Raw genomic sequence first — 19246 nt, 5'->3', positions numbered from 1 at the left:
ATTTCTAACCCTGACATCTTTCTTGAATTTTTGCATCTTAAGTCCAGCTGCCTGCTGGATATTTTCCATCTAGATATACTATTGATCAGGCCAATGTTGTACAACTTCTTATAGTACCATTTACATAGAATGAAATGGGTTAGTACAACATGGTAGCCCTGACAAGTATCTCAAACTCAAAAGGTTAAAAAAATCCACAAAGAAAAACCTTAGAATCATCTGAATATTACACCCCATCAGCTTCCTCTCCCAGTGATGTCATTTCTGTTAATAATATATTAAGGGTCATATTTTCCACCAAGTTTTCATTCTTAATCAGCTACTTAAAAAACTGTGTCTTTACTCCCCCTCCATGAATAGTCAAATTGTATAGCATTTAACACATTTTATTTCAAGAGCTCTAGATCTTTTAATCATTTTTAGACCTCAAATTATAAAAAACTTTATCATACAATGAAATAGAATTGGGAAGAGTAATTCATGCTATTTCAGATTTATATGTTACTTATAATTTTATTTAAGTATAACTATTAATACACCTTTGATAGCAATTGATCTAAGTTAGCTAATCTAAAATCATTTGAAATACTGATCAGCTAGTTTTTTAGTTGGTGTATCTTGTTGCAAAGAAATCTATTGTAGAAAACCATGATAGATAACAGTTAACAGCAATTTATAGATACTATATCTGGTTATTTTCATACAACTTTGATCATAGATATTGAATTTTAAAATTGTGGTGTTTAAAACCACTCTATGTATGACTAAAGCACACTAAAATGAATGTTAAAGCACAATCATTATTATTCATAACTTCAGGATAATGGAAATATTTAATGATTGATTTCAGTTCTTCTAACCTCTGGATATGTAATAATTGGTAAATCAGGAGTCCTGAGAGTTTTCATGCATTTTAAAAATATATCTTCAAAGCACCTATGAATATGTTAATATTTACTCCAATATGAGAACAGAATTGAGCCAAAAGTTTGGTTTATAATTCTTAATCAGTGACTTCTTAAGGACTTAGATGGTATTTTCCTGACTTTCTGAAGAAAGTTCCAAAAGCTGGTTGCCAGAATGCCTGTGTTTCTTAATCTGCCTGTTTTGTAATTCAGAGTTGTTAATAGTAATGACATACCAGAATGTATACAATTATACCTAGTTTTTAAGTTGGCTTTCAAATTGAAAAAGGAAAAAAATCCTGGAGTTCTTTAAAAGCACACATAATGGAGTTCATATATTAATTTCTAGGAAATGAATAAAGATGCTATGGTCCATTTCAATCTAGTCTTTATTTTCCTATGTAATATACTTTTATGATTTGTAAGTTTGTTATTTAACTGGTTAGTTAAATGGACACAGTTTTACTAGTTAGTAAATGGACAAAAAATTCACGTTCTTTTTTTTTTTCTTTAAAAATTTTATTTATTTGAGAGAAAGCACAAACAGGGGAAGGGACAAAGGGAGAGGAAGAAGCAGACTCCTGTCTGAGCGGGGAACCCATGGTGGGGCTTGATCCCAGGACTCTGGGATGATGACCTGAGCTGAAGGCAGCCACTTAACTGACTGAGCCAACCCAGGTGCCCCAAAATTTGTGTTTCTTTTTCTTTCTTTCTTTTTTTTTAAAGATTATTGATTTGTTTATTACACACCCACACACACACATACATACACACACAGAGGTTGCACAGCAGCGACAGCAGCAGGAGGCAGAGGAAGAAGCAGGTTTACCCCAAGCAGGGAGCCCGATATGGGGCTCAATCCCAGGACCCAGGGGTCATGACCTGAGCTGAAGGCAGATGGTTAATGACTGAGCCACCCAGGCACCCCCAAAATTCATGTTCTTAAGAAGCATTTTTTTGGGGGGGTCAAACATAAGTTAAAAACTGATTTATGGGGCACCTGGGTGACTTAATTGGTTAGGCGTTCGACTCTTGATTTCAGCTCGAGTCATGATCTCAGGCTTGTGAGAGCAAGCCTCGGGTGGAGCATGGAGTCTGCTTATGATTCCCAGCTCCCCCCACCCTGCCCCCTGGCCCTGACCCCTGGCTCTCTCTTCCTTTCTCTCTCTCTCTCAAAACCAAACCAAACCAAACCAAACCCCAAAACAAAAAGCAAAACCTGGTTTAAATATATATTAGCAATTTCATAAGTTTAAGAAATCTATAACATTCTTACATTTCTTTTTTTTTTTTTAAGGTTTTAAAAATCTACTTGACACAGAGATAGAGAGTACAAATAGGCAGAGCAGCAGGCAGAGGGAAAGGGAGAAGGAGGCTCTCTGCTGAGCAGGAAGCACGATATGGGGCTCGATCCCAGGACCTTGAGATCATGATTTGAGCCGAAGGCAGACACTTAACTGACCGAGCCACCTAGGTGCCCCCGTTCTTACATTTCTTGAAAAGCCTATGAATATGAGATACAAAGGAAGGCGAATACACCTGGAACCTAGAAACTACTTTTGGAATTTTTGATAAAGTCTCAATCATGTGTTCCTCATCTGTGTAAGGAGCTAAATCTGCTTCACTGAGTTATTGGAGGAATTATGTTGCAAAAGAATGTTGTAAAAAGAAACATCCATGGAGCACTGGGTGTTGTACATAAACAATGAATCTTGGAACAGTACATCAAAAACTAATGATGTATTGTAGGTTACTTACATAACACAATTAAAAAAAAAAAAGAAACATCCATGTGTAAAGCATCACTAATATAATCACTGTCCTGATCCAGGATCCCCCATAACTTCTGGATGACTTTATCTTCCTCCAGAGGGAATTCTAGCAGGCAGTATATCATGGCATGGGAAGATCTTGGTCCCTTGAGGGATTAAGCAAATTTGAAGCTGGGCATCAGTCTTCACAAGGGCTGGTCTGTTTCTAGTTCAACTCTACTCTCAAGCTGCAACACTTTAGGGATCTCAAAGGAAAGCTATGGGTGTGTGCTGGGAACCTGGACTCCTACCTTTGTCCCCTACTTTTGTCATTCTTTCCACCCCTAAATGATTGCTGAAAATACTATTCAGCTTCTCAACTGCAGTATTCAGCCCAGTTTCTTAGCCTCCTAGTCACTGCTTGCTAATGAGCAAACAGTTCCAGTGAAAAAGTAGTGCCAGATATAATCTCTCAGCTTCCAGATTTTGGCCCTTCAAATTCTGGCTGCTTTGATAGTCTTCAATGACTTGAAACAGATTTTTAAAATATTATCCCCCAGCTTTTCTAGTTGTTTTTGCAAGAGGTTTGGTCTGTAGTTAGCTAATCTGTCTTTATCAAAAGTAGAAATCTGACCTTGGAGTAAATCACTTAACTTCTTTGAGCCTCAGTTTTTTCATCTATAAAATCAGGTAATCTAAAGGAAAACATTTCCTAACTTGTATGGTACATAGATATAGCCTATATGGCCCCAAAATACTTTATACTTTCCTCTTATATGGAAACAAGGCATCTGAAAGTTACACGATCAAAGAGTTTAGCCGCATTCAAGGACTGCAACTCAGCCAGGTGGCTAATGGACAGAATTACTCAGTGGCATGCACATAGTTGAAATAGTGGCAACATTGCAACATTGCCTAGAAACTATTAAAAGCTATAACATAATGATATAACTGTAAGCTAGCGAAGTATAGATGTATGTATATTTAAGGGGTGAAATTGGAAGACAAGTGTATTCTTCTAGATCTTCTCTCTATTCAAGCTACTCTGTGATAGTCCTTTCCCCTTTGGCTGAAATCTCAGGTCCTGGCCTTGAATTTTCCACTCTTTCTCAGTCCTTAGCTCCTAATTTCCCTCTCTCTTTTCTTGTTCCTCTGTACCCACGCACTAGGATGCCAGTTTGGGAATGGTGGTGGGGAGGAGAGGCAATGAGTAGAAAGCTCTGTTTGGTCTGATACCGCTGTGAGTTGGCACCAGTGCTTTCTGTACTTGGTAAGGGAGGCTGACTCATTCTCTGGGGGTGTTTTGGAGGAGCTTCCCACCTTCTTATTTTTTGAGATCTCTTGATGTGACTGGGCTGTTGAATTCATCTCCCTCACTCTCTAGGAATTTAGTGGTCAACTCCAGTAGGGTGTCTTTTCAGCCCTTCAGAAATTTCTCTGGATAGGGTCTAAGACCATCCCCTAGACAAATTATTGTGTGGGAAATATACGGGAGACACTCTGGGCATGAAAGACCTTTCCAAATTGATCTCTCTTTGCTCAGCCATCTGGCCAGAAGCCATTGGATTTCTCAGGATGAATCAACAGCCTGCCCAGGCACCAGTCTGGAGGGATACATATATACCAAGTTCTCTAAGTGGTTTTGCAGCAGCACGCCTTTCCTGAGACATGAGATGGGCAGTGCTCACAGCACCTTGACAACGGTTCCCCTGTATCCTACCAGAATTCTCTCAGCCTCTCCAACCTTTTTCAGACTGGATGTCATACATTGGTTTCTAAACACCTCTTTTCACAAGTTCGTTTTTTTCTTAGTATGGTCATGGATGTTCTCAAGATGCCCCAGGCTGGAGAGGGAAAAGTGAGGTGCTGCCCTCATGTGGTCTTACAGGCAGAAACACCAAGGAGTAGTTGGGGTCAAAGAACAGGAAAGGTTTGTCTGTTCAGAGCTCACTGGAGATACCTTCCAAGGCTCCCAGGCATACAGGGTAATGAGGACTGAAGGCTTCTATCAGCAAAGGGGGTCAAGAACTGGTGAATATGGATTATAATCTTTAATGTTACCCCATTTGTACCCACAAGATTATGGGTGGCTCTGGAAATGGAGGGTATGTACAAAAAAAAGTACAACAAAAGAAAATACAATTCAGCTGCAATCTGTCACTCTGAGTATAGGTGTCTGTGTTGTGTGTGTATAAATTGCTATAATAGTTACAAGTATGACACATCATGAACACTTCCCTTAATATCTTCCAAAACATATTTTTAAAATGCAGCCTAGTAGGGGTGCCTGGGTGGCTCAGTGGGTTAAGCCTCTGCTTTCGGCTCAGGTCATGATCTCAGGGTCCTGGAATAGAGCCCTGCATCGGGCTCTCTGCTCAGCGGGGAGCCTGCTTCCCTTCCTCTCTGCCTGCCTCTCTGTCTACTTGTGATCTCTGTCTGTTAAATAAATAAATAAAATCTTTAAAAAAAATGCACCTAGAATTCCACTACATGGCTATGCCACAATTTAAACAATTTATTTTTGGATTTTCAGGTAATAACGTTCCTCCCCATTATATACAACCCATAGCGAATAGTTTGCAGTCTAAGTGTGCACAGTTCTCATTATTTCCTTGTGATAAATTAACAGATGTGGAATTTACTGGGTAAATACCCATTTATCTATCTTCATGTTCCTCATACACATTGCCACATTTTCCTTTAGGAAGATTGTACTTACTTAGCTCCTACCAGCAGTGTATGAGAGTGTCTGATAAAAGCCATTTTATATGAAAACCTCTGTTGGGTGAAAATTACCCAGTATTGATGATCAGAATCAGGGCAGGGCCGTGCTCTGAGCTCTGAGGGTTAGAAGGCTGCCCCTGGCAGGAATCCATGAGAACCATCCTGCTCAGTTTAGTGTCCGAGAAGTAAGTTCCCGCACACTCGCTTACCAAGATCAGATTTTACAAATGCACACCAAAGCAGATCCAAAGACCCATCGGCTAAGACTCTGGGGCAGGACCCTTTCCACCCGCTCCCAGGCTCAATATCTCCCCAGTCAACTGGTGATACAATCTCTGCCCCTGTCAGTTCCTCCGGGCTGTCGTGGGACTACAAAGGGATAAAAAACATGAAGGAGCGTAGTGCATTCGTATATTACTAAAAATAGAGTGGGAGGGGAAGTAGGGAGCAGCACAGCTGCATGCAAGTCTAGGGCCTGGAGGCGGTGACACGCGGAGTATGCCCGGGCGGGGAGATTGGGGGAAGGATTCAGAGGCGAGAGCCGGGGCCGGCGTCCCACCCTCGGCTCCGCCCCCGTCCCCACCGCAGACCACTCCCCAGCGATGGCCCCGCCTCCTCCACAGACCCCCACCTTCCCCCGCGCTGGCCCCTCCCCATCACCGACAGCTCCCGAGAACCGACCCCGCCTTCATTGCAGACTCCTCCCCCGATCCGACCCCTCCCAATCACAGGTCGTACCCGCGTCAGGCCCACCCACCCCAGTCACTAATCCCTCCCCTGGAACGCCCCTCCTCCGATCCCTCCCGGAAGCGCCTGCGGAGCGTCCCCACATGGAGCGCGAGCCGAGCGCCTCCGCGGCCGCTCCTGCGGCGGCGGCCGCGTTCTTCTCCTGGGTACGTGACTCCGCCCCCGGGCCGGGGCCGCTGGGACTGAGGGGGCGCAGAGGCCCGGGGGAGCTGGCGGCCTCGGCGTGGGCGATCCTGGACTGGGCGGCCGAGGTCCCCGCCAGGCTCTGGGTTGGAGAACGCGGGTCTGGGGCCCGAGACGGAGAGGGTCGGGAGGGAGGCGCCCTCACGGGTGACTTAGGGGCCTGCTGGCTGGTGGGGTCCGGACCCGAGGGGCTGCGGCGCCGCGGGAAGCATCTGCCTCCTGGGCAGAGCGTCTGGTTCCGCGAGAGCCTCAGGCCCGGATAGCGCCGGGAGGGACGGCGTGGAGGGATCGCCCCGTCCAGAGCCCTGTGGCGCCACCTGTGCTCCTCACCATCCCGGAGGATGCCGGCCCGTTCCCAGCCCCACCCTGGCGGGAGCATCCTTTCATGTGAGGCCTGCGGTGGTGGGCCGTGCACCAGGCGGAGATCCTGCCTGTGCGCTGGTATTCTTCTGTGACCTGATCTTGCCTGTGTCGGGGGCGTGGGAGTCTGCGCCGGTGTGTTGGCTTGACGGAGGCACTGAGAGACAGGGTCATCTTTACGTGTCCTGGCTAGGGGAGGGGAGGGTCTCTGCAAAGGATTGTGTTGCAAGCGGCCAACCAGACAGATGCATGGAAATAAGCTGGCGTAGTGTCTTGTTCTTTACAGCCCGTATCACAATTGTAATGAAATGTAGGATTTGTGAATGTCAGTCTCCTTGGCTAGAATGTAAGCGTCATAAGGGTGGGTGTTGTGCCTGTCTTGTTCACGGTGCCTAGCAAATATTTGTTGATGAATGAATGAACGAGACCCTTTTGTGTGCCTAGCTAGGTGCTGGTCTTTTGGGGAAAACACACAAGCGAGAGATCCAGCTTTGGAGTTGAGGGAGCAGGATACCACCTATGTTACTGTTAAAACGAACCCGTGTTGCTTAGTCAAAGGTAATTATCAGTACCGGGCAGCACTTGTTGAATGTAAGGCGGCAGACTGGCAGAAGGGAGACCGCGCTGTGGCCTGAGGTAGTCTGGCTGTCTGGGTACTATCTCTGAGGCGGCACTTGATTTGGCGATTGAATGCACCTGGGTGAGGGCCGGTTCTGGCTTTTCCCAGGCGGGAGACAGGGACCTGCGTGTCAGATATGGCCTCTTCCACGGCTTGGAGGCCTGCGGGTCGCCTTGCTGCATAATATGCGTGGAGGGGGTCTATGAATTTGCCAGGGCTGCAATGGAAAAATACCACAGACCGGGAGGTCTTAAAAAATGGAATTTTATTTCCCCACAGTTCTGGAGGCCAAAAGTCCAAGAGCAAGGTGGCAGCAGGTTTACTTTCTTCTGGAGCCTCTTTCTCCGGCTCGCAGGTGGGCTGCCTTCTTGAGGTGTCTTCGTGTGGCTTTTTCTCTATGTGAGAGCATTCCTGTGTCTCCTCTTGTATTGGTTTCAAGCTCTGCCTTTACGATTTCATTTAACCTTCATTATCTCTCTTTTTTTTTTTTTAATTTTTTAAAATTTATTTGACAGGGATCACAAGTAGGCAGAGAGGCTGGCAGAGAGTGAGAGAGGAGGAAGCAGGCTTCCTGCTGAGCAGAGAGCCCGATGCGGGGCTCGATCCCAGAACACAGGGATCATGACCTGAGCCGAAGGCAGAGGCTTAACCCACTGAGCCACCCAGGCGCCCCAAACCTTCATTATCTCTTAAAAGGCCCCATCTCAAAATATAGTCACATTCTGAGATACTGGAGGCTAAGGCTTCAACAAATTAATTTTAGGGGAACACAGTTCAGCCCATAACAAGGAAATTTACCTCCTTGGAGTTGTATATGTGTGTGTGATATGGCTGAAGGGTTTGTAAGGAAAGGAGGCAAATACAGCTGTAACATGTATAAATTTTCCTCCGTTTTGCTTTGTCCTGGATTTTGGGCCTCTTGCTGCATTATAAAAATTGAGTCCCATAATTTGAGCCTCAAGAACCCGTGTCTCTCTCACTTTCTGTTCAGCAGGCTGTAGTCCTGCTCATGGGGCAGCCACGGATATCTTAGGGCTGATGGAGACATCCTGTGTGTGGGTACCCCACAGTGTGCATGGCTTTCCTTTCATCTTTCCTAGGTAGGGCCTTATCAGATCTTACATTCATTTACTGTATTCACTATAAAATATATGTACACCTTCTCTGGGCCCGCATAGTTTCGAATGCAGGGGAAATGGCAGTGAACAAAGTTCCTGCCCTCATTGAGTTTACTTTTTAGAAGGAGAGGTAGGCAATAAAAAATAAGCAAAGGTCACGTCAGGCAGTGCTATGAAGAAAAATAAAGCAGAAAAAGGGGGATAAAGTGATGGGGGTACTGTAGATATAGTTATAGGTTAACCTCTTGCCAGGGAAGCTCTGGGCTGAAGTTCCCACCATATATCCTTAGAGACGCAGTACAGTATAATGAAAGGAGCAGGGCATATCTGACTTAGTGCCTTCCCAGCTATGTGATTATGGAAGGTCACTTAACCCCTCTGAGCCTTAGTTTCTTCATCTGTAAAACGGGAGTGATAATGTCCATCTCCTCTGTTGTTGTGAGAATTAAAGGTGAATGCCAGCCACGGGAGAAGCACTTAGTAATTGACAGCTGATACTGCCCCTGAGGGACCCGTGCCCCTGCCATGGCTTGCACTTCCAGCATGGGAGTCCTTGCAGCCCGGTACAGATGTGAAATAGACCATAAGGGGTGGAAGTTTGTATGCATGTATGTATTTTGGGTAGTTATTTTATTTTAAAGGTTTTATTTATTTATTTGACAGATAGAGATCACAAGTAGGCAGAGAGGCAGGCAGAGAAAGAGAGGAAGAAAAGCAGGCTTCCCACTGAGCGGAAAGCCTGAAGCAGGGCTTGATCCCAGGACTCTGGGATCATGACCTGAGCCAAAGGCAGAGGCCTTAACCCACTGAGCCACCCAGGTGCCCCTTGGGTAGTTATTTTAAATCACTTTTCCTCTTTCAGGTGTCTTAAAAAACAAACATATTTGGAAGGTTTTATTTCTCATATCTAGGAAGAAACAGCCAGGAGTAGATACTTGGAGGAATTATAAAGATTTCTAAAATCTAAAGTTTCTTCCTGCAGGTCTATAATTCTTTTTCTTCAATTTTGAGTACATAAAACTCCAAAGACCCCAAACTGACCTGACATAATGCTGTTTATAGTCTTCGCCTGCCTACTGTATTTGTACCTCTTACTGTAGAAATAATACTATTTTGCTTATGGGGCACTGCTCCTGAACCTTGCAGCAGTGTGTATGATTTGCATATGATATTACTTTTCTAAAGTCTGTACAATTCTGAATCTGAAATGCATCTGGCTGCAAGGGGTTTGGATCAGAGATTCTGGACATTTATTTCGTAATAACAAAGATAGACATTTTACCCACCAAGGGGAAATCTGTTCCCTTACAGGAATCTCACCATGTGAATCTCGGAGTCACACAACACTGTACTTGGAAAGGCCCTTGGAGATCATTGCCAACCTCTTTCACTTTATAATGAAATAACAGTGACATGCCCTGCTTGAGGGCACAAGGCCCTCAGCTAACTTCAATTACAGAAGTCATTGCCAGTTTTCTCAGTGAGGGCATGAGAAGGGACTTCCAGTGTATTTCCCAGCTACTTTCTCCCCATTTCCCCTCCTTATTTCTTTTCTTAGCCTCCCTAGAGGATTAGCTTTTATCAGAAGGAACTCGAATGCTGCCCCCTAAAGGTGACACATGTAGGCTGGGGCTTTGGGAGGAGAAGGCGAGTATCTTTGGATAAGGGCTCCTCTCTCATGGAAATCGCGGTGTTCTTGGGATGGGGCCACCATCTAAGTATGAGTTGCATATAACAGCCTCTTAATGAGCTTATGAAATCTCCACTGTTAAAGGCTCTGAGAGGCATGTCAGGATGAGAAAGATAGGGACAGGTCAATGCATATTGACAGTTGTGTTTCTCGTACTCATTCCTACTTGCCTTATTTTATCCCTAGGGTGCAAATAGCTACGGGCAACTTGGCCTTGGCCATAAGGAAGATGTCCTTTTGCCCCAGCAACTGAGTGACTTCTATAAACCTGAGTGTATCAGGAGGATCACTGGAGGAGGGGGCCACTCTGCTGTTGTCACAGGTAACATCCTTCTGGAGTGGACAGTTCTTATTTCGACATTTCGCACTAGCGTGCGATGTTGCCACCTTTCAGCCTCTTATATTTTGCAGAGGAAAACATTTTTGTGAAAGAGCCAAGTTACCATTAGAGAATTCTAGATTGTCAGAGCTCAAAGGCCTTCAGAGATTTTCTAGGCTCCCCGCCCCCATTTGTACAAATGGGGCTCAGAGAGGAAAACCAGTTGCTTAAGGTTACAAGACACATCAGTGGCAGAGTTGCAACATACATTACATTTTATATCATATATTGCTATTTAACTTTCACTTGTGAGTTAGAAGTCTTTGCAAGTAGATTGAGCAAGGACTTTGTGTTTTCCTTAATTTGCTTTGCAGAGCCTATGATAGTACTTAACATGTATTACAGGAACCATGATTTTGCAAAAAAGGGTATATTGCATCCTGCTTAAGAACATGAGTTCTGGAATCAACGGCCTGGGTTCAAATCCTGGTTCTATTATTATCTATGTGGCCTTGAGCATATTAATTCCTTTGTGCCAGTTTCACGTTTGCTACATGGGGGTATTCATGCTGGATGAGGAGAATCAGTGAGTGACAGGACTGCAGTATGAGTCTCATGGGTCCTTGGCACTTTTGCCTTTGTGGACCCTTTCCTCTATAAAGAAATAGTAAGAATTTTATTTTACAAACACATTGATATGAAGATTAGTCTAATCCAGGCTAGATTTAGCATTGTATCTTTATTTATTTATTTTTTAAAAAGATTATATTTATATATTTGACAGAGATCACAAGTAGGCAGAGAGGCAGGCCGAGAGAGAGAGAGAGAGAGAGAGAGAGAGAGAGAGAAGCAGGCCCCCTGCTGAGCAGAGAGCCCGATGCGGGGCTCGATCCCAGGATCCTGAGATCATGACCTGAGCTGAAGGCAGAGGCTTAACCCACTGAGCCACCCAGGCGCCTCTCCATCTTTATTTCATTGCATTTATTTTTTTCTTATTTTAGAAGAATGCAGGGGTGCCTGGGTGGCTCAGTGGGTTAAGCTACTGCCTTCAGCTCGGATCATGATCTCAGGGTCCTGGGATCGAGCTCCGCATCGGGCTCTCTGCTCAGCAGGGAGCCTGCTTCCCCCTCTCTCTCTGTCTGCCTCTCTGCCTGCTTGTGATCTCTCTGTCAAATAAATAAAATCTTTAAAATAAATAAATAAATAAATAAATAAATAAAAGAATACAAAGTTAGGGGCACCTGGGTGGCTCAGTGGGTTAAGCGTCTGCATTTGGTTTAGGTCATGATCTCAGGGTCCTGGGATGGGGCCCTGCATTGGGCCTCCTGCTCAGAGGGGAGCCTGCTTCTCCCTCTCCCTCTGCCGCTCCCCCTGCTTGTGCTCTCTCACTCTTTCTCTCTGTGAAATAAATAAATAAAATCTTAAAATAAAATTAAAGAATATAGAATTAAAACATTTCTGTGGGCCTCTAAAAGTATTGTGGGCCCTAGGCATGATGCCTAAAGGATAAATTGGCACCACAGATAAAAGATAAATCTTATACCGTAATATGTGGCACATTCTAAGTTCTAAATGAATGCTGGCTTTTCTTGGAATGGCAGATGCTCAGCTTGGTGACTGGCCACTGCTCTGGGACTTGGGGTGTCCCATGTAGCTACTATGTTTGAGCGCCTTGGCCCTATGCCACTTAGGCCAGTGCACATTAACCTACATGGCTTATTAGTGCAAGTGGGAAAAGAGTTCCTGGGTTAGTGCAAGTGGGAAAAGAGTTCCTGGGTTTGTGACTCCAACTAATTAGTGAAATCCTTTTTCTCGATTTGACAGTTGTAATTTCCTCTGTGTACCCTATCACCAAAGCCTCTGCTTTTTGCAGATGATGGAGGCCTTTTTGTTTGTGGCCTGAACAAAGATGGGCAACTGGGTCTTGGTCACACAGAAGATATTCTGTATTTCACTGCCTGCAGATCGCTCCTTGGCTGTCCTATCCTACAGGTGGCCTGTGGCTGGGATTTTACTATTATTCTCACAGGTAAGTTCATTCTTGGGTAAATCTTTATCACCGCAGAGTCACTGGGTGAGAAGAGCCTGATGGTAGCTATCCTTCTGATTAAGTAAAAGCCTCTTTGTGTGTAAACACACATACAAATTTCTCTTCGGTCATTGAGGAAGATTGTGGGTGCCCTTTGCAAGAGGAGTTTGAACAGCAAAATTTTGGGCTAGACAATTCTTTGCCAGAAACTGGAGAATGGATTAGATTAATTTTGGTGGCTACTTCCTGTCCTAGAAATTCATAATAGCTGTGTGCCTGGGCTGGCTGGCCACTGATGCTGGCTAAGGGCTACTCTTGGGGGACCGTGGTGGGGAAGCATGAGGAAGTCAGAAATCATAAAACCATAGTGGCACCTTTTTCCCCAGTGAAGAATTTAAAAGAATATTAAGTATGGTTGGGCAGAACTGTTTGGTCTCTGCAAAGCCAGGTTGCAGAATAGGATGTAGAGGGATATAGCCAAAGGGTTAGTAGGCTAATGCTCTTGGGAACAGCTAGCAATAGTTACTTTTTGTCCAGCTGACTTCTCCCTGGAAGTTTTGCCCTGTATAGCTTGTCATTCTGGATGGGAAAGGACATCTAGAGTTTCTGATTAGATTCCCTCTTGGACACAGTCCTCTGGCAAGAGCGTCTTCTGACCATATCCTCTACCACCCCACCCTTGTGGATTCTCATGTGCATAGCTCAGAACCCAGGCTTTTAGCACATGGCTTTAATTATTGTTCCCTACCAAATAAGTCAATCAGAGAAAGACAATTATCATATGATCTCTATGATATGAGGAATTTGAGAGGCAGGGTGGGGGGCTGTGGGGAGTAGGGAAGGAAAAAAATGAAACATGATGGGATTGGGAGGGAGACAAACCATAAGAGACTCTTAATCACATGAAACAAACTGAGGGTTGTTGAGGGGTGGGGGGTAGGGATAGGGTGGTTGGGTTATGGACATTGGGGAGGGTATGTGCTATGGTGAGTGCTGTGAAATGTGTAAGCCTGATGATTCACAGACGTGTACCGCTGGGGCAAATAATACATTATATGTTAATAATAATAATAAAAAAGTTATTGTTCCCTGCCTATCCCTCTTGTTGCCTTGTCTTTTATTCTCCACATTTCCCATACTTTTCTTTCTAGAAATATCATGCAGAACATTCTCTTTTGTCTATCTGATGAACTCTTATCCCTTCTTTAAAACCCTGCTCAGACATCACCATCTCTTCTGCAGAGGAGTTCTGTAATGTGTGCTGAATTTAGTAGTAATAACTCTAAAGAATAGCTTTTGTTTCTGAAGTACTTTTCGTGGGCTGTGTTGGGGTTGTAGGTTGTCAGTGGTTAACATTCTGTTGCCTGCTCACTTTTGGAATCAATTGTGAGAGAGGTGAAGAGCGCTCAGATAGCTGGAGATCACACTATTGGTAAAGGCTACGTTGGAGGACAGGGTTAGCGGTCAGACCAGGTGGCTCTGCAACACTCCTCTGAGCCAAACTTACCTTGCAAGCAGTCGGTTATCTCTGTAGGCAAAGCATTTACTGTGCCCCAATCCAGAGTACCTGAGAGGAAGGTGCCAAGCAACACATGTCCTGTTCCTTCTCCCAAACTTCTCAGTTGGTCAAGTTATCCCTTTTCCCCTGGGAAGCAGTGAGCTGGGGAGGGCCAGGGAGAGAGACCTGGAGTGTTAAAATAATGAAAATTGTGATGCATGGAAATGAGAAAAGTAGCGGGTAAGTATCCTCCCATCCCGGTACCAGGCAACAGGTGAATGTTCTACACAGATAAGCTGCCATTAATTAGGTAGTGGGATGGGGAATCAGTGAAACAGTCCAGTGCCTTGGGTTTTTATTCCTAGAGGGACAAAAGCAGGGCCTGTGGTTTGAATGTGCTAAATCTGAGGCCCTGCTTCCTCCTCTCATTCCCTTTGCTCTTCCCATCCTTCCGCATTTACCCACTGGTCACATATATCTTATTTCTTAGATTATGATTGAAGTATTTAAATTTTGCAGAGAGTGGTCAAGTTTTGTCATGTGGATCCAACTCCTTTGGCCAGCTAGGAGTTCCTCATGGCGCTCGAAGATGCGTGGTTCCCCAGGCCATTGAGGTAAGGATAGCACCTAATATGTAGCTGACCCATGTCCTGTTAAAGTGTTTCCCTCCCCAGCTCAGGGATTGCGTCCCTGAAAACCCACAGGATAGTTGGAATTTAAGTTGGAAAACCTAGGTTCTCCCAGGAAAAAATAGGTTGGTGGAGGCTGAGTGAAAAACCTGTTAGTCCTCAAACATGTTACAAATTTTCATGAAATGAAACAATGGAGGTAATACGTGTTACAAAGACATTAATGACATTTTACAGTTCTAAGATTAGTAACAATGGGAACTAGGTTAGAAACAGGTCCAGATAGAAGTGACTTACCTAAAGACACTAAGCTCAACAAATGGTAGGCCAGTAGTGCCCAATAAAAATGTGGTGTGAGGGACGCCTGGGTGGCTCAGTTGGTTAAGCAGCTGCCTTCGGCTCAGGTCATGATCCCAGCATCCTGGGATTGAGTCCCACATCGGGCTCCTTGCTTGGCGGGGAGCCTGCTTCTCCCTCTGCCTCTGCCCGCCTCTCTGTATGCCTGTGCTCGCTCTCTCTCCCTCTCTCTCTCTAAATAAATTTTATTTATTTATAAATAAATAAAATCTTTAAAAAAAAAAGAAAAAAAGTGTGGTGTGAATCACATATGTAATTTAGGATTTTTTAGTAGTGCCATTTAAAACTAAAAAGAAGAGTGTGAAAATAATTTTTAAAATAATAGGTTTATTGAGATGTAATTCACATGCCATGGAATTTACCCTTTAAAAATGTATAATTTAGTGGTTTTTAAGAGATCACAGAGACATGCAGTCATCAGCATTATCTAATTTCAGAACATTCTCATCACCAGGAAAGAAACTGTGTACCGATGGCAGTTACTTCGCCTTCTGCCCTCCCCCAACCCCTGGCCACCACTCAGCTTCTCTGTGAATCTGCCTGTTCTGGGCATTTCACATAAATGGAATCATAATATGTGGCTTTTTGTGTTTGGCTTCTCTCATGTCCCATGATGTTTTTAAGTTTCACTCATATTGTGGTGTGTAGGTGAAATTAATTTTAATAACTTTTAATTTAACCCAATTTATTCCAACTATCATTTCCTATGTGTCACTAATGTTAACATTTCCTAATGAGATACTTTGTGTTCTCTGTTTCGTATTGAAGTCATTTTGTTCCAGAGTGTGTCTCAGTTCAGCCTACTCACGTCTAGTCACATTTCGGTTGCTTGGTAGCTGCGTGTAGCTAGTGGCTTCCTCCTGGGTAGCACAGGTCCTGGACAGGACTCATGGCCCTAGTTCAGAGCTCTTTCCACTGCATCATACTTAAAACGTATACATTTTTATGAAGTTTGTACGCAAGTGGTCACAATAGGACTGTGGAGTTTTATTTTAATTTTTTAATGATTTTTTTATTTGAGAGAAAGACACACACACAGAGACAGAGAACCTATGTTTGGGGGGAGGGGAAGTGAGGAAGGGAGAGAAGCAGGCTCCGAGCTCAGTAGAGCTCGATTCCACAACTGGGAGATCTTGACCTGAGCTGAAACCATGAATCGGTTGCTCAACTGACTGAGCCACCGAGGTGCCCCAAGCCTGTTGAATTTTAAAAGAAATATACTGGGATCTAAAATCCGTTTCACCACCTCAGCTGCTCACATTTAGCTAATTTCCTTAAACTCTGACTCAGAGTGGACGATCTGTTTTCACTGGAGAGAGCGTGGTCATGTTGCTGAATTACGATTGCTGGTCTGTGGGACATTATTTGAGGTCATGATCGCCACAGAGTTTTAGAGTGTTGAGGCTGCTGTCACAAAAATTCTAGACTGGGTGGCTTCAGCAGCAAACATTTTTCACATTTCTGGCAGGTGGGAAGTCCAAGATCAAGGCATCAGCAGAATTGGTGTCTGGGGAGGACCTGCTTCCTTGTACATAGACACTCATTTTGCTAGACAGAGTTGCTCTCTGGGGCCTCTTTTTTTTTGAAGATTTTATTTATTTATTTGACAGACAGAGATCACAAGTAGGCAGAGACGCAGGCAGAGGAAGAGGGAGAAGCAGGCTCCCCACTGAATGGAGAGCCCGATGTGAGGCTTGATCCCAGGACCCTGAGATCATGACCTGAGCCGAAGGCAGAGGCTTTAACCCACTGAGCCACCCAGGTGCCCCGGGGCCTCTTTCATAAGGGCACTGATCCCCTTCATGAGGACTCCATTCGCATGACCTAATCACCAAATACTGTAACATTGGGTAGCAGGTTTCAGTGTATGAATTTCAGGGGAAAACAAACATTCAGTCTGTAGCACGTGGTATGCACAGAAATCTAGACTCTATGGTCCCTATCACAGGAAGTGTTAAGTTGCAAATTACAAATAAATGGCTTTTGAAGAACCTACATAAGTTATAATTAATTTAGCTTAGGTCACATGGTTAAAGAAGACAGAAGGCAACAATGGTTAAAATATGTTGGATGACAGAATCAGGAGGTGAAAACATTTGTCAGGCTATTTCCTTTCGGATAGAGGAGGAATGTGCCAAAGTGAAATATAAGAGAAATTCATTTATTTAATAGCAACTGTTGTGTATAGGCTCTGTGTTTAGGCCATGGGGACAAAGGTGAGCATGATCCAATCTTAGCATTTAAGGGTTTTGGAGTTTAGTGGTACATGTTCGATCTAGAAACATCTAAATGGGTTGCCATGTTAAAACTGTGGTGGATGTAGGTATAGTCTCAAAAGAGGGACTGTTTAACTCTTTTTAGGGGGAGGTAGAGTGAGAACAGGTTATGCTGAATCTTGAAAGTTGAGTTGAAGTTTACGTGTCTTGAGGTAAGATGCACAGACTAGCTATAAAAGAATCGACCAGACAGAAGGAACTGTGAGCAAAGGTGTAGAAGGATAAAATATCAGGGTTTGGCAGTTTAGTATGATTGGAATATAAAGAAATGGTAGAAGTGTCAGTGGGGAGGGGATCATTGGGGAGGTAGTGAATGGCAGAAGGTCAGAACAGTGTGTCAGGGAGGGGTCAGGAGGGGTAGTGTGGAGTGTGGAGTGAAGAGCGCACGCTCTCCTTCTCTCTCTCTTTAAAAAAAAAAAAATTAGCAACTTTAAACAACAAGCATTTATTGTCTTAGTTTCTGAGGGTCAAGGATCTGGGAACAGCTTAGTTGGTCTCATGAGGTCATGGTCAAGATGTTAGCTAGGATTGCACACTGTCTGCTTTGGGCTGGACTGGCAGTTCCACCACCATGCTCTCTCACCTGGTAGTTGGCTTTAGTTTCTTGCCACATGGGCCTCTCTATGCGATTGTGCAGTCATGGCATCTGACTTCCCCCAAGAGAGATTTGAGAGGAAGCAGGAAGCCTCAGTGCCTTTTATCACCTTGTCTCTAGGCCGCTCACACTTCTTTATCCTGGTCACTAGAGACAAATCACCAAGTCGCCAAGCCCAGCCCACATTCAGCCAGAGGGGAATTAGGCTTTACAACTTGAAGGGATGGGTTTCAAGGAATTTGAGGACTTGGTTTTAAGGCCACTACAAGACATCTTAGAGAGGACATGACAATGGTCTTCACATATTTGGAGAGCATTGTGAGAGGTCAGAGGCAGCCAAGGAGGTAAATGGAATGGTGGAAACACAGAACAGGCACCTGGGATTGGGAAGCCCATGTCACTGGAAGCAGCTGGCTGGCAGGGGTAGGATGATGATTTCCTGGGGTGTTGTGGAAGGGTTCTGGCATTGGATGGGGCTTGGACTAGATCAGAAGTCATCCAGCTAGAACCATTGGTAAACGAAATTTTGTTGGAACACAGCTATGCCCCTTCATTCATGTATTATCTGTGGCTGCTTTTATGTTATTACGGCAGAGCAAAGACTATGACACAAACCGTATGGCCTGCAGAGTCTAAAATAGTTACTCTCTGGTCTTTAGAGAAGACATTTGCCAACCCCTGGACTGGATGACTTTGAAGGTCCCTTGCAGCCCTGAGACACGTTGTGATACGTTTATTTTTAAAAGATGATCTTTAAAAGATGTATTAGGGATACAATAGAGGGGTTTAGGAATGGGAATGTTGGAGGTTGGGGACTCTAAACCAGTCAGACATGTAATGAGGGCTGTGCTGCATTGTATCAGGGCATAAGTATATAGCATTTTACAGATGGGTGATTCTAAGATCTCAGTCCTTTTCCTTCTTTCCTTCTTTCAGCAGCTCCTGAGAGAGAAGGTTGTTTGCATTGCTGCTGGACTGAGGCATGCTTTAGCTGCTACAGGTGATCATTTTGCTTTATTTTCAAAATAGGTTCATAATAAGGAGAAACAGAGCTTTAGAGGAAATAAACTTTAAGGAGTAATTCAGGGTGTCTTGCTGTGTTGTATTTCTGATTAAAAGGAGGGGACGTAAGACCAAAGTCATGTGGGAAACATTTAGCAGGTTGGGAGGAAGGCAGTGAGATTTCCTATCTCCTTATTTTATGTTCTAGGCACAGTGCTAGATTCTCTTGATTTAATCCATACCTTATTTAACCCTTACAACGTCGCCGTGGTGCGAGTTCCATTTTTACATGTGAAGACACTGAGGCCCAGAGAGACTCGAGGGCTTGTCTAAGGTTGCGCAGGGGATAAGGTGGTCCGAGGTAGAGCTGGGAACAGAGTCTGGAATGATCTCGTTTCCAAGGCCCACAGTCTTTGCTGTGAACTGCACTGCGTTCCTAGCAGG

General features: G+C 44.3%; 1 protein-coding gene across 3 annotated transcripts in view; it reads left to right on the top strand.

The window, feature by feature from the left end:
• The first annotated feature begins 6210 nt into the window (after positions 1-6210).
• SERGEF (secretion regulating guanine nucleotide exchange factor) overlaps positions 6211-19246 on the top strand; it is a 227113-nt gene continuing 214077 nt past the window's right edge. For all 3 annotated transcript variants that reach the window (XM_044258919.1, XM_044258917.1, XM_044258920.1), the window contains exons 1-5: positions 6211-6273; positions 10284-10419; positions 12290-12445; positions 14463-14557; positions 18740-18800. In XM_044258919.1, coding sequence (XP_044114854.1) covers positions 6211-6273; positions 10284-10419; positions 12290-12445; positions 14463-14557; positions 18740-18800 — 511 coding nt within the window. The remainder of the gene's footprint in view (positions 6274-10283; positions 10420-12289; positions 12446-14462; positions 14558-18739; positions 18801-19246) is intronic.

This window comes from Neovison vison, chromosome 7 (genome assembly GCF_020171115.1).
Source record: "Neovison vison isolate M4711 chromosome 7, ASM_NN_V1, whole genome shotgun sequence".
Taxonomy (NCBI): domain Eukaryota; kingdom Metazoa; phylum Chordata; class Mammalia; order Carnivora; family Mustelidae; genus Neogale; species Neogale vison.
The sequence above is the reverse complement of the archived record's forward strand: the minus strand, read 5'-3'. Positions and strand labels throughout refer to the sequence as shown.